Genomic DNA, 12496 nt, shown 5'->3' with positions numbered 1-12496 from the left:
CAAATGTTCCTTTTTAATGCATAATACACATACAAAAAACAATGCAAAGAATGTGATAACTATACCAAAATAATATAATAACTCGACCATTAGACTATGTAACTGATTTGTGTTTAACTGAAAATAAAACAAAACTGAAATACAACTTATATAACATTAAAGTATTTATATGTATATGCCCACAATCTTCTGGGAAATAAAACATTAGTAACTGAGAATTTCTCCATGTGAATTGAAAAAATATTCTGACAGAGAAGGAAAGGAAGAGAATGGATGAGCTGTAGTTACAATACACAAAATATATTCTGTAATAAGGAAGGATGTGTGTTTTCTTCCCTGGGTCTGGATTCTTACATTTCTTACACAGCTAGAATAAACTGGCAAGTATGGAAAACCCCCAAAAGCAGTTGTTGTTGTTTTTAAGTAATGGCATGTAAAATATGGCTCTCTACTTAAACTTAGTTAAGTAACCTTCATTTGTTCTCCCAGACTCTACAGCTTACTCAGAGTATGTGGAAGCAATGATGACATCAAAATGTTTTCAATAAACAGAAGACATCAACAACAACTGAATATATTCCTGAATTTTTGGAGCTATTAGATCCATGGGTGGGTGCCATCTATCAAAATATTTGAGTCAAGGGTCCACAGAAACACAGGTAACTTGGCCTTGGGTCACCCAGTTAATGTCAAGTATTAACTCAGTATTTCCTTGCACTTTCCAAATAATTCAAGTTCCTAAACACATAGATATGAAACTTGGCATAGTCCTCAAGGTCTCAATCCAGTAAACTGGCCTCAGTCTAAACATGCCTTTTAATTACTGCAGAATACGCAAATACTACATGAAGATAAGACCTTAGATTGACTCAAAAAGTAAGGAACAGGGAAAAAAAAATAAACCAGAGAAGAAAAAGAGAAGACTGGTGCTTAAAAGATGTATTTGCTCAGCTTTAGAGTTAAATAATCCTAGCTAGCCTTGCTTTTCTGAAATCCTGTTCAGGGTCTAGAAAAATTCCATTCTGCTTAACTCAAATGACATCAAACCATAGGACACAGATTAAATTTCTTAAAAATCTAAAAGAATGGTAATGCTCTGTATCCTCAAAATCACTATTTGTGTTTTGCATACAATAATTTCAAAGCATTTTTCTCTTTTATATAGCTGTCGGTACAAGCCCCAGGAGAGGTTACTGGAAGTGACAATTTAAAATTTTCAAAAACATATCTGATATGTGCCAAGTAAGAATATTAATATAACTTCAGGTTTAAGGTATGTCATCAAAATAATAAGTGATTTGAGCAAGTTATTGGGCATCTAGTCAATGTGAGATGTGAGAACAGAGTCCATAGGAAAGTTCCTACCATACTTATCATGCTTATTTTAGGTTTAGAAAAATCATCAAAGCATTTTTAGTCCAAGGGCTTGAAATTACTAGGACTTCCATGCCTCTTCTCTTTTATAATCAAGACCCTGTGTTTTAAAGAACTGAGCTGTTATTTTTTCTTGTTCACTTATATGGAACAAATAGCTACATAAAAGAAACCAAGGACCCAAAGAGAATAGTTGCCTTTTTTAAACTCTTAAGGTACTCTACACAATGTTTACAATTACATTTTAAAAGAATACTTCTTTTATGAATAAGGAAATTACTCAAAATCCATAAAGAATTATTGCTAGTGAAAAGAATTAACATCTTAAGCCAATGGCCACAATGTTCAAATTGTAAAATTTGTTATCTGCATGGGTCAAAGAAAATAATAGCTGACTCAAAAGTGACTTAAGGATTCCCTCAAAGTGATACACCTTGGCCAAAGATGAATCAAGATTTGTTCTGTATACAAACGTAACTAAAATATATACTTCTACTTAGTTTAATTATTTTTAATTAAGATTACTGCAAATATTTTAGAGCAACGTGAGTCAGTTCATACTTTCTTTGTCATTCTTCTTTCTGGATAGATTTGGCTTAAAAAATTATAAAAATCAATGTTAATAATCACAATGTAAGTAAATGAAACATCGAAAATAAACTTCTAAAGAACATACCAGGATTGTGGATACGATCCAAAAGCTTCACAGAGCGTGCACTAACAACTCCCCCGACATGCACGAGGAATCCAGGAGGAAACGCCGTCAAGGTAAAAAATGGAAATTCCTAGTAGAAAGAACGGGGGAAGAAAACAACTGACCATGTGTGAAGTACAAAAAATGTGCTTATTAAAAAGCTTGTCATAAGGAAATGAATTCTACCCCTTACAAAAGGCTACCAATTATGCATTACAGATGCTTTGTAATTAAAAGTTTTCTTGGATGTTAGAGCTCTAAATCCATTTTCCCACATGTTATACAAAGTCCGAACACTCTTTTTATCAATTCTAAATGAGAAAAAAATGTTCTCAGAGTTCCAAATTAAGATATTTGAACAGGGGGCTTCCGTGGCGGCCCAGTGGGTGGGACTCCTCGCTCTCACTGCTGAGGGCCCGGGTTCAATCCCTCGTTGGGGAACTAAGATCCCACAAGCCACACGGCGTGGCCAAAAAAAAAAGGTATTTGAACACACTCTTCCTTCCTCGCAATCTCCTATTCTGATGCAAGGTGGCAATGAGACAGGAGGGCGGTGGGGGGGAATTTGCCTGCCCCACTACCCCACATCTACTTCTCAGTGGGCGTAGACTATCCCTCAACACACATACCCTATCCCGGGCTACCAGTAAAGACTCTGAAGGTCTGGGGCAGGAGATGGAAAAGAATGTGGGACTCAGGGAGGAGGAGACAGAGATGAGCAGATCAGGTTAAGAGCTACATAGAAAGGTGAAGAGAAGAGCCAATGTCAAGTTCAGGTGGGCAGAGAATCATTGTGTGAGATTATTTACTCTATTAACATGGGGGCAGCAGGAAAAAAATGTAAAAACATAAATGCGTATTGAGAAAGGGGAGAGGTATGCAGATGACAGTAAGGCGAGCAATAAAATTCTACAAGTTCTTTTAGGCTTTATTCTCCCCTTCTCTCTCAAGGATATCAAACTTGTCAATTTAGAGACAAAGAGAAGCATGCGAGAGAGAAATGGTAAAGCAGAGAAAGGAAATTCATTGAAACAACACCCAGAAAGAAAGGGGAGTTCCTGTGGTTGCCCAAATACAGAAGCCTCTCCCGTTGTACAAATTGGTAGCAAGTAAGGGAAACTTAATATCCAACCTGTCTAGCTGCAAGATTAATGTAGCTCACTTAACCAGAAGTCACTTACCAGTAGCCTCAGCTATTCAGAACATAACTGAGAACTGGAAAATAAACAAAACAGGGCCCTCAACAGTCAAAGGAACTGTTATAGTTCCAAGTACTAAACTTCAGGTACTTCATTCATAAGAGATCCCCACAGACCATTTTCATATGATGATATATGGTAATTATAAATGTATAATGTTAGGAACATATTCTAAAATCTATTGGTATCTTTTTTTCTGGACCCACAGCAGATTAAATGCAGCAAATAAAAGCTGGGAGATAAAGAATATTACTAGAAGCAGGCACATTAAAAACAGCAAGATTACTGATTGTCTGCTTAAAGCATGGAGAATACGAACTGACCAAAGCATAATTCACACAGCATAGCAACTTGGAGCCATTTACCACGGAGGCAAACAGTCCTGCACACCTCAATAACTCATGAGATACAGTATTAAAAAATATGTGTGTGTATACATACACACACATACATATTTAGAAATAAATTCATTCAAATTTAAAAGTAATCTTTAACAAGGGCAAGAAAAACCTAGGCTATACAAAAAGGAGTAAAAAAACAGTCAATGGAAGTGGACAGGTGTGGTCCAGCTGATAGGAAGAGGAAAAGGAAGAGAAGGGAGATGACGGGAGGAGAATTTTACTTAAAAGTATTATAAAATGGTTAGTCAAGATAGCTCCTTATTTCCATCTAAATTTTTTAAAATGTAAGTTTTAAATGAGGAATGTACAGGTAAGCTTATGTTACTGGAAACTTTAGTATTTTACCTAATAAGTTAGATCTCTAAGGTTTTTCAATTTTAAGAATACGGAAGTTTTTAAATTTCCTCAAACTACTGTGGCCAAGTATAAAAAAACACTTTACACTTAATCTTGATAGTTAACATTTTAAATATTCTGGGTAAGAGACACTGAAAATGAAAATTTTGTAAGCTAAATGGAAAACAGTACTTCCACCAAAAATTGAGAAATAAATTAGGTAAATTCCATGCTGGAAACCATCTGCATATAAGATTTCAGATAAGTATGAAAAAAATGAACCTAAATGATTTCTCTATTCAGGATTCTTTGACTCTTCTCCCCAGATTTCAGAAGATGGGATAAAGGGACAGGAGGAAAAGCATCACTCTAGAGCCGGTCACAGCAGAAAATGTAGGGGAATGGCTGCCCAAAGAGGCGGAGACCCACGCTAACAACTTAAACTCTGTCCTAACTGTCCCCAGTTCATCCAGCACACTCCCTCAGTTTAACACACAAAATTTAACCTACAATTAAAATGACATCGTTAATCAACCCAAACTAGCATCTTCAGACAATTCTCTCAGAAGAGCTACTGCCAGTATCTCAGCTGACTGTTAAATACCTATCCTCCCACTACCATCACCAATGACTACTATGGAGCACTTACAGCGTGCCAGTCCTACGCACAGTAGCTTAAAACTATGCTTCACAATCTTTCCCACACCCTGAGACAGAGGTACCATCATCTCTGTGTTTCAGGTCAAAAACTGAGATGAAGAGGGCTTAGGTTCTCTCTGAACCACAGACTTTATCACTTGGCTTCCTGCCATTTCTGGTTAAAACACTGAGTTAAAGAATTGATTTTAATCTCTAGTCCGTTACTATACCTGATGAATCTATAGGTTCTCTTTCACTGAAAAGGACAGCCTCCTTAAGATCAGCCCAAGCACACCCTGCTTTCAATGTCCAGATGGGAATGCCAGGGACTACAGAAGACATTTTCTCTGGAAAGCCCTTATATTAAAAGTATCCTGGGGCTTCCCTGGTGGCGCAGTGGTTGAGAGTCCGCCTGCCGATGCAGGGGACGCGGGTTCGTGCCCCGGTCCGGGAAGATCCCACATGCCGCGGAGCGGCTGGGCCCGTGAGCCATGGCCGCTGGGCCTGCGCGTCCGGAGCCTGTGCTCCGCGGCGGGAGAGGCCACAGCATTGAGAGGCCCGCGTAACGCAAAAAAAAAAAAAAAAAAAAAAAAAAGTATCCTGGTGGTTAAGAATCCGCCTGCCAATGCAAGGGACACAGGTTCGAGCCCTGGTCCAGGAAGATCCCACATGCCACAGAGCAACTAAGCCCCTGTGCCACAACTACTGAGCCTGTGCTCTAGAGCCCGCGAGCCACAACTACTAAGCCTGCGTGCCACAACTACTGAAGCCCGCGCGCCTAGAGCCTGTGCTGCACAACAAGAGAAGCCACCGCAATGAGAAGCCCACACACCGCAACCAAGAGTAGCCCCTCAGTCTCTTCAATAAGTGATGCTGGGAAAACCGGACACCTACATGCAAAAGAAGGAAATGAGAACATTCGCTAACACCATACACAAAAATAAACTCAAAATGGATTAAAGACCTAAATGTAAGGCTGGATACTACACCACTCTTAGAGGAAAACGTAGGCATAATACGCTATGACATAAATCACAGCAAGATCTTTTTCAATCCACCTCCTTGAGAAATGGAAATAAAAACAAAAATAAAGAAATGGGACCTAATGAAACTTAAAAGCTTTTGCAGAGCAAAGGAAACCATAAACAAAACAAAAAGACAGCCCTCAGAATGGGAGAAAATATTTGCAAATGAAGCAACCGACAAGGGATTAACCTCCAAAATATACAAACAGCTCATGTAGCTCAATATTAAAAAAACAAAAACAAAAAACCCAATGAAAAAATGGGTGGAAGACCTAAATAGACATTTCTCCAAAGAAGACATACAGATGGTTAAAAAGCACATGAAAAGATGCTCAACATCACTAGTTATTAGAGAAATGCAAATCAAAACTATAATGAGGTGTCACCTCACACAGGTCAGAACGACCATCATCAAAAAATCTACAAACAATAAATGTTGGAGAAGGTGTGGGGAAAAGGGAACCCTCTTGCACTGTTGGTGGGAATGTAAACTGATACAGCCACTATGGAGAATAGTATGGAGGTCCCTTAAAAAACTAAATATAGAAGTACCATATGATCCAGCAATCCCACTCCTGGGCATATACCCAGAGAAAACCATAATTCGAAAAGCTACATGCAACCCAGTGGTAATTGCAGTGGTATTTACAATAGCCAAGACATGGAAGCGACCTAAATGTCCATTGATAGAGGAATGGATAAAGAAGATGTGGTATATATATACAATGAAATATTACTCCACCATAGAAAAGAATAAAATAATGCCATTTGCAGCAACATGGATGGACCTAGAGATTGTTATACTGGGTGAAATAAGTCAGACAGAGAAAGGCAAATATCATATGATATTGCTTATACATGGAATCTAAAAAAAGGCTACAAATGAACTTATCTACAAAACCGAAATAGAGTTACAGATGTATAAAATAAACATGGTTTACCGGGCGGTAAGGGAGGGAGGAGGTTTAAATTGGGAGATTGGGATTGACAGATACACACTACTGTATATAAATTAGATAACTAATAAGGAGCTACTGTATAGCACAGGGAACTCTACTCAATACTCTGTAATGGCTTATATGGGAAAAGAATCTAAGAGTGGATATAGGTATATGGATAACTGATTCACTTTGCTGTACAGCAGAAACTAATACAACATTGTAAATCAATTACACCCCAATAAATATTTAAAAAAAAAAAAAGAGTAGCCCCTGCTCACTGCAACTAGAGAAAGCCCGTGTGCAGCAACGAAGACCCAACACAGCCATAAATAAATACATACATACATACATACATACATTTTTTTTAAAAATCTTGCCCTGTGGAGCCTAGATAAGACTTCATATGTTGATACTTTGACATAAGCCAAGTACATGCAGCATAAATCATTTAATAGCATGTGCTCAAAGACAGGCTAGTTGAAAATTCTGAGAACAAAATGGATTTTTTTTTAAGATTTAAATAGGATCTTTCTTAGAAGATAGTTAAGCAATTATTTTTGAAATCAGAGATTCTTTTTATTATCTCAAGACACCACAGTAAACTTTCTAGATATAAAACTCCATGCCAGGTTCCTACTATGATTTATTATATAATTTTATCCCCACTTCTAAAATGATAATTTGTCAAAAGACTTTGCTTTATATATCTAAGTTTCCCAAAGTTAAAGAAAGTTTCTTTCTTTAAATGGAAGACTCCATGGTAAAATATATTTGGGAAATACTAGGTTAAACTAAGTCAATTAGGTTTCTTTATTGAAGAAAAATATACATCCCGGAATCTAAAAAGTAACTTCATTTTTCTTACAAGTGAAAAAAAAAATCATATTGAAAAAATAAATCTATTTGCTTTACAGCAAACAGTTTATAGGCAGAACCTAAATCTAAATAAAAGTTTTATCTCTATTTCTCATCTCCCAATAATCTGATACCTGTTACCAAGATCTTGTCAACTTATTTTTTAATGCTTTTGTGAGAGAAAAAAAATAATAACACTTTTATTTTTGAGAACTGCTACTTGAATAACTCATAAAATAAAAAATGATGGACAAATAAAGCTTCTCTTTTCCATAAGAAAAAAAAGCCATATAATTTATTAAAGGTAGCAAGGGATAGAAATGAGTATTTTAAAATGAATATATAAAATGATAAGTAGATCATGTGTTCAATTTGATCGAGTGTTCAACTTGGCAGAGTTAAGGCATATCTGTACACATACAGGGAGAATTCTTCATACTTCTGTACATATTTTTCCCATACTAATGGCAACCACAGGTAAATGGGAAAGCCAAACAAGATAATGCTTTTTCTATTTATTACGTACACAGGGTAGAGAGGGAGGCTCACAAATTCAAGTAACTGCCACTGCAAGGTTCGGTAATGTAAATATATTGCCAATTGAGGCTTTATAAAGTTGTAAATGAAAACTGTAGTTCTCCACACCTTTGCTGTTAATGCCACGAGGATTATCTAGTAATGTATGCCCAATGTGTTAATGTGTCCAAAATTTTAAGAATTTTTGAAAGCATATTTGAAAACATAAATATTATCCAAACTAAATCCAAAACAATTTTCACTGATTAGTATTTTTTTTTCTTTTAAAGCTAGGTGCTCTTCAAACTTCTTAGTACAGAGAGTAAAGTCATGGGCTTAACATACAAGCAAAATCTCATTATAGCAAATGTCAAGGCAACTCAAGTTTTTCTGTTCCTGTGAATTCTAGAATGATAACTAGATTACAGGAAATATTCCTAGTGTACAGGACTCGAGAGAGTGTAAAACTGGGAGTAGGGAGGCGGTAAGAGCTCTCTGGCCTAAAAACTGTAAGTGACACACACCTTTATTTGACCTTCTTCCCCATGCTGTTAGTCTATGTTTGGTTTCAATGTACAGTCTGAATGTTTAGGTGGGCTACTTGATGGCCTGGTTGGTATGCCTGAGAGATGTGAGAGTAGCTGAAAGGCAACTGCTGCCTGACAGAGCATAAGGCAAAGAACTAGGTATTGCTAAAGTCCCATCGGTCTGTTTGTTCAGCTCTGTTCTCTGGAGCCTTGTCTAAAAGGCAAACAGTGCGTACACAGATACTTTCAGCACTAGGAAAGAAAGTCTAAAAAAATTACTTATTGTACTGTTTATAATAACAGGATCTGAAAAACACTCTTCTCAAAAGTCAACCTCTAGAAAAGAAATACCTTTGGTTTATAAAATACATCCTTTTACAGCCATTCACTATGTTTCCTTTTTTTTTTAATTTAATGCTAGTATAAAATGGAACATGTAAAAGAAAATTCTGTAAACGCTCATAACTTCCAAATCGGACATAATGAAAGCTATGGAACTGTGCCTTAAAATAACTGACATGACATATAAAATCATGCACTGTATTAGTTAAGTAGAAAAAAAATGAGCCTCATAGTGCTATTAAATTAAAAAAAGAAACTTTGCATTATGAAAAGAAAAAAAGCTGGCAACATTTGTTAACAGCTTAAATAAAATTTAAATGATCAAGATTCAAACTACAAAAGCTACCAATACATGAAATAGGTTCTCACACAGGTTCAGAAACATACCCGCCTCCTACAGAACCTATGAGGTGTTCCTCCCTTAGCAATGAAGTTTATACAAAAAAATAAAAAGAGAAAATCATCCCAAAAGTTTAACTATTCATTGTTCCATACAACATATTTAATAAAACAAATTTATAGTAATTAAAAGTGATGTATTCACATACTGAACAACCACATTATCTATGTTAATCTGTAGAAATATGGAATCTGCATTTCTTAAACCCAAGGACATTGGCCAGTGATAAAAATCATCTCAGAAAATAAATATATTAATATACTAAAGAATTATTTTTAATATAACATCAATAAAATTTTTTCTAGAAAATTTTCTTTTACATACTATAACTTTAATGTAAAATCAGAAATGATTTCATCATTCAGTGGATATTTCCAAATAGATTATTTCTAATATAATATTGGAAGACAAAACAAAAATATTTATAGAATTATTCCAAATTAAAAGTAATTATTCATAAATGAATTACTCTGATACCTTAAATATATTTTGGATTGAAATTACAGTATTATAGATACATGACCAAAACTAGTTTATAAAAATAAGTTTATAAAATAAACTTATTATAAAATTATAAAAATAAGTTATAAGTACATGGAAGCATGATAATGAAATCATATTAACAGTGTAAGAATAAGGAATGTTGAGTGACTCTTACCCTCTGTTCCAATGCTGACTGAGTCTGCTGTCTTAATAGAGCTTTAAAGGGCCCCCCTTCTTTTCCAGCACTACCACTTCCCATTCCTACAGAACATCAGTACATAAATAACAACCAAAAAACAACTAGAGAAACAGACAGTTTAATTGCATTCATCTTCATAAATATCATGAGTCAAAATCTGTTAAAAACAATCCAAACATTTAAAGTATTTGTGATGGCAACTAAGCACATATTTTACTGTTTTTATTCACAACGTTTTCTTTAGAAGCAAGATGCCAAAGTCCTACTGATCACAGCAAGCTTTGGACTTAATTTGTTCTAAAAATCATTTATAAAATTATATTAAGGTGATAAATTTTTATATAATATTCAATTTTAAAATCTTCTAATAAAAAATAATCAATATAATACCAATTATTTATACCATGCTAACAATTTAAGAGTGCTAAAAGAAATGAGAAAATTAAATGTTTACTTAAAAGTAAATATATAGAGAGAAAAAGCACTAATTGGGCTTATCTAAAATATTCTAAAATTCTCTAAAGAGCATGAATAATTTCAGGCAATTCTGAAATATAGTCACATCTATTTTCTGATAATTTCCCATTCCTAAACATAACATTCATGACAAAACAGTATTAATAGTCATATCATAGTTTTCAACAGTCGTTTGCAAAAATTAACATAAAGAGTTTTTTTAAAAAACCAGAGGCATATAATAGACACTTCACAAATGTACACAGTCATGGATGAAAGAATTACATTTCCCAAGCTCTTAGATGTATTTTTTTAAAGGCTTAATTTTAAATTTCTTTCCCTATCTTAGTTTATTCTTTTGATAATACTAATAGACCAATTATGGTCAAAGAATTATAGAAAGCAGGGGACAGGTGAGAAGCCAGTACTCTACAAACTAGAGTTTATAGTTTAGTCCCACCTTTTAAAACTGAAGATACATGCAGGCAGATTTACTACGTACGATGACTTAAAAAAGGAACTAATTTACTTTTACATTTTTAGCTGTTCTTGGATAAGGAAACAAAAGTTAGCATGTGTATAGTCCCATTCTGTTCTTTAAAAATAAAATGAAATGTATTTTTCTTGTAGTAACCTAAATGTAATTTTTAGAGACTATACAATACTAAACACAGAAATGAAACTAAGATTTTTATATGAAGCATATTGAAAGCCATAAAATAAAACGTAATTTTGTAGAGATAAATGAAATATCAGAAAATAGAGCAGAATAACTTGAAACTTAATGCAATGGACAGAAAAAAAATGGATAATGAAAGAATATCACCAAAATGAGACTTAAACTGATTCAAACAGAATAATTTACTAATGTAACCATATGGTTTAGCAACATGATGGTATAGGTCCAACATGAATGGAGTTGGTGTGAAGGGAAAGAAAGTAAAGCATCCAGAACAGAAACTCTGGTAATGAGAATCTAAAAATTATTGGAAGTATGTAGATCTACGTGTCCTTAGACATATAATTTTTAATACATAAAATTCTTTTAGCAGAATATTCATAATTATCCATCAAGTAATCCTCAATCATGTCCTCATAATAATTCTAACCATTAAACTCTGTCTGCCAATAAGAAAAATAAGAGTACATCCTGTGTAAAATACCCAATACTTCTATATGGTATGAAATAATTAATTTTTTTCAAAGATGATTTAAAATAAAGGGATTAAAAAGCTGACATAATATGATCCTACCAGAAGCAGCCAGGAACAGCTCTTCACTGAAAGAAACACTTTTCCTCAGAACTGGGCTGACAAGGCTAGAAGGATGAGGGGGAAGGCTAGATTCCGAGAGGAGAAGACAGGACTTTTTAAGATGAAGGGAACCACAAGAGAGAGAGGGGGAGCTGGGACACAGGTAAATCCTAGCCCCCTGTGGGTAAGGTGCTGTGGAGGAAAGTAGCAGAGAAAAGTTGCAGATTCAGAAGATGACCAGAAAATGCAGGATAAGGAAAGCAATGATGAAGCAAAACATAACAGTAGAAATGAACTGTAAAATGCATACACCAATCAAGTAAGCATATGAAGTCATTCAGCAAGATCATCTATTCGACATAATATAAATAAAAGGCAGAGTCTAAAATTCAACAAAACCTTTACAAACTCTGCACTCATTAAAAATTTTTAAATCACTAACATAGGATTTTATGCCATTCTAATTACTTTTAGCTGACTTTCCTGCCATTTTTTGCTTAAGGCTGTGTAAAGCTAAAATGTACCACATTTTTTAAAGCCAGAAATTTGTTGTCTCAAATATAAAAACTTATTCAAAGTGGTAAAAGTATAGTTCTTCAAATGTTATTAACTAAAACATACCACTTATGAGTATTTTAATTGAATACCATTCAGAAAAAATCAACACTTGCTACCACATTAGGCAGATAGTCGCCATTAAGTTTAAATAAATAAAATATTAACTTCTTTCTGTCCATCTTTGAGATGTACATTAATGATTTTCTTTTTCCTCTAAAATTTTAAATACGCAAATCCTATCACAGTACTGTTTATATTTACAAAGATTTGAGTACCTAAGAGCCAAAGAAACACCCTC

At 34.6% G+C, this 12496-nt stretch overlaps 1 protein-coding gene across 17 annotated transcripts in view; it reads right to left on the bottom strand.

The window, feature by feature from the left end:
* Positions 1-12496, bottom strand: part of C2CD5 (C2 calcium dependent domain containing 5) — an 82054-nt gene that overhangs the window by 45448 nt on the left and 24110 nt on the right. For 15 of the 17 annotated variants that reach the window (XM_065887353.1, XM_065887349.1, XM_065887350.1 and 12 more), the window contains 2 exons: positions 9908-9993; positions 2051-2159 (listed from right to left, as the gene is read on the bottom strand). In XM_065887353.1, coding sequence (XP_065743425.1) covers positions 2051-2159; positions 9908-9993 — 195 coding nt within the window. Of the gene's footprint in view, positions 1-2050; positions 2160-9236; positions 9270-9907; positions 9994-11640; positions 11833-12496 lie in introns of all 17 variants that reach the window. The other 2 variants (XM_065887351.1, XM_065887348.1) reach the window with 2 other exon arrangements.

Source organism: Phocoena phocoena, chromosome 11, assembly GCF_963924675.1.
Source record: "Phocoena phocoena chromosome 11, mPhoPho1.1, whole genome shotgun sequence".
In the NCBI taxonomy this organism is placed as follows: domain Eukaryota; kingdom Metazoa; phylum Chordata; class Mammalia; order Artiodactyla; family Phocoenidae; genus Phocoena; species Phocoena phocoena.
This window is presented reverse-complemented; position numbering and strand designations above follow the sequence as displayed.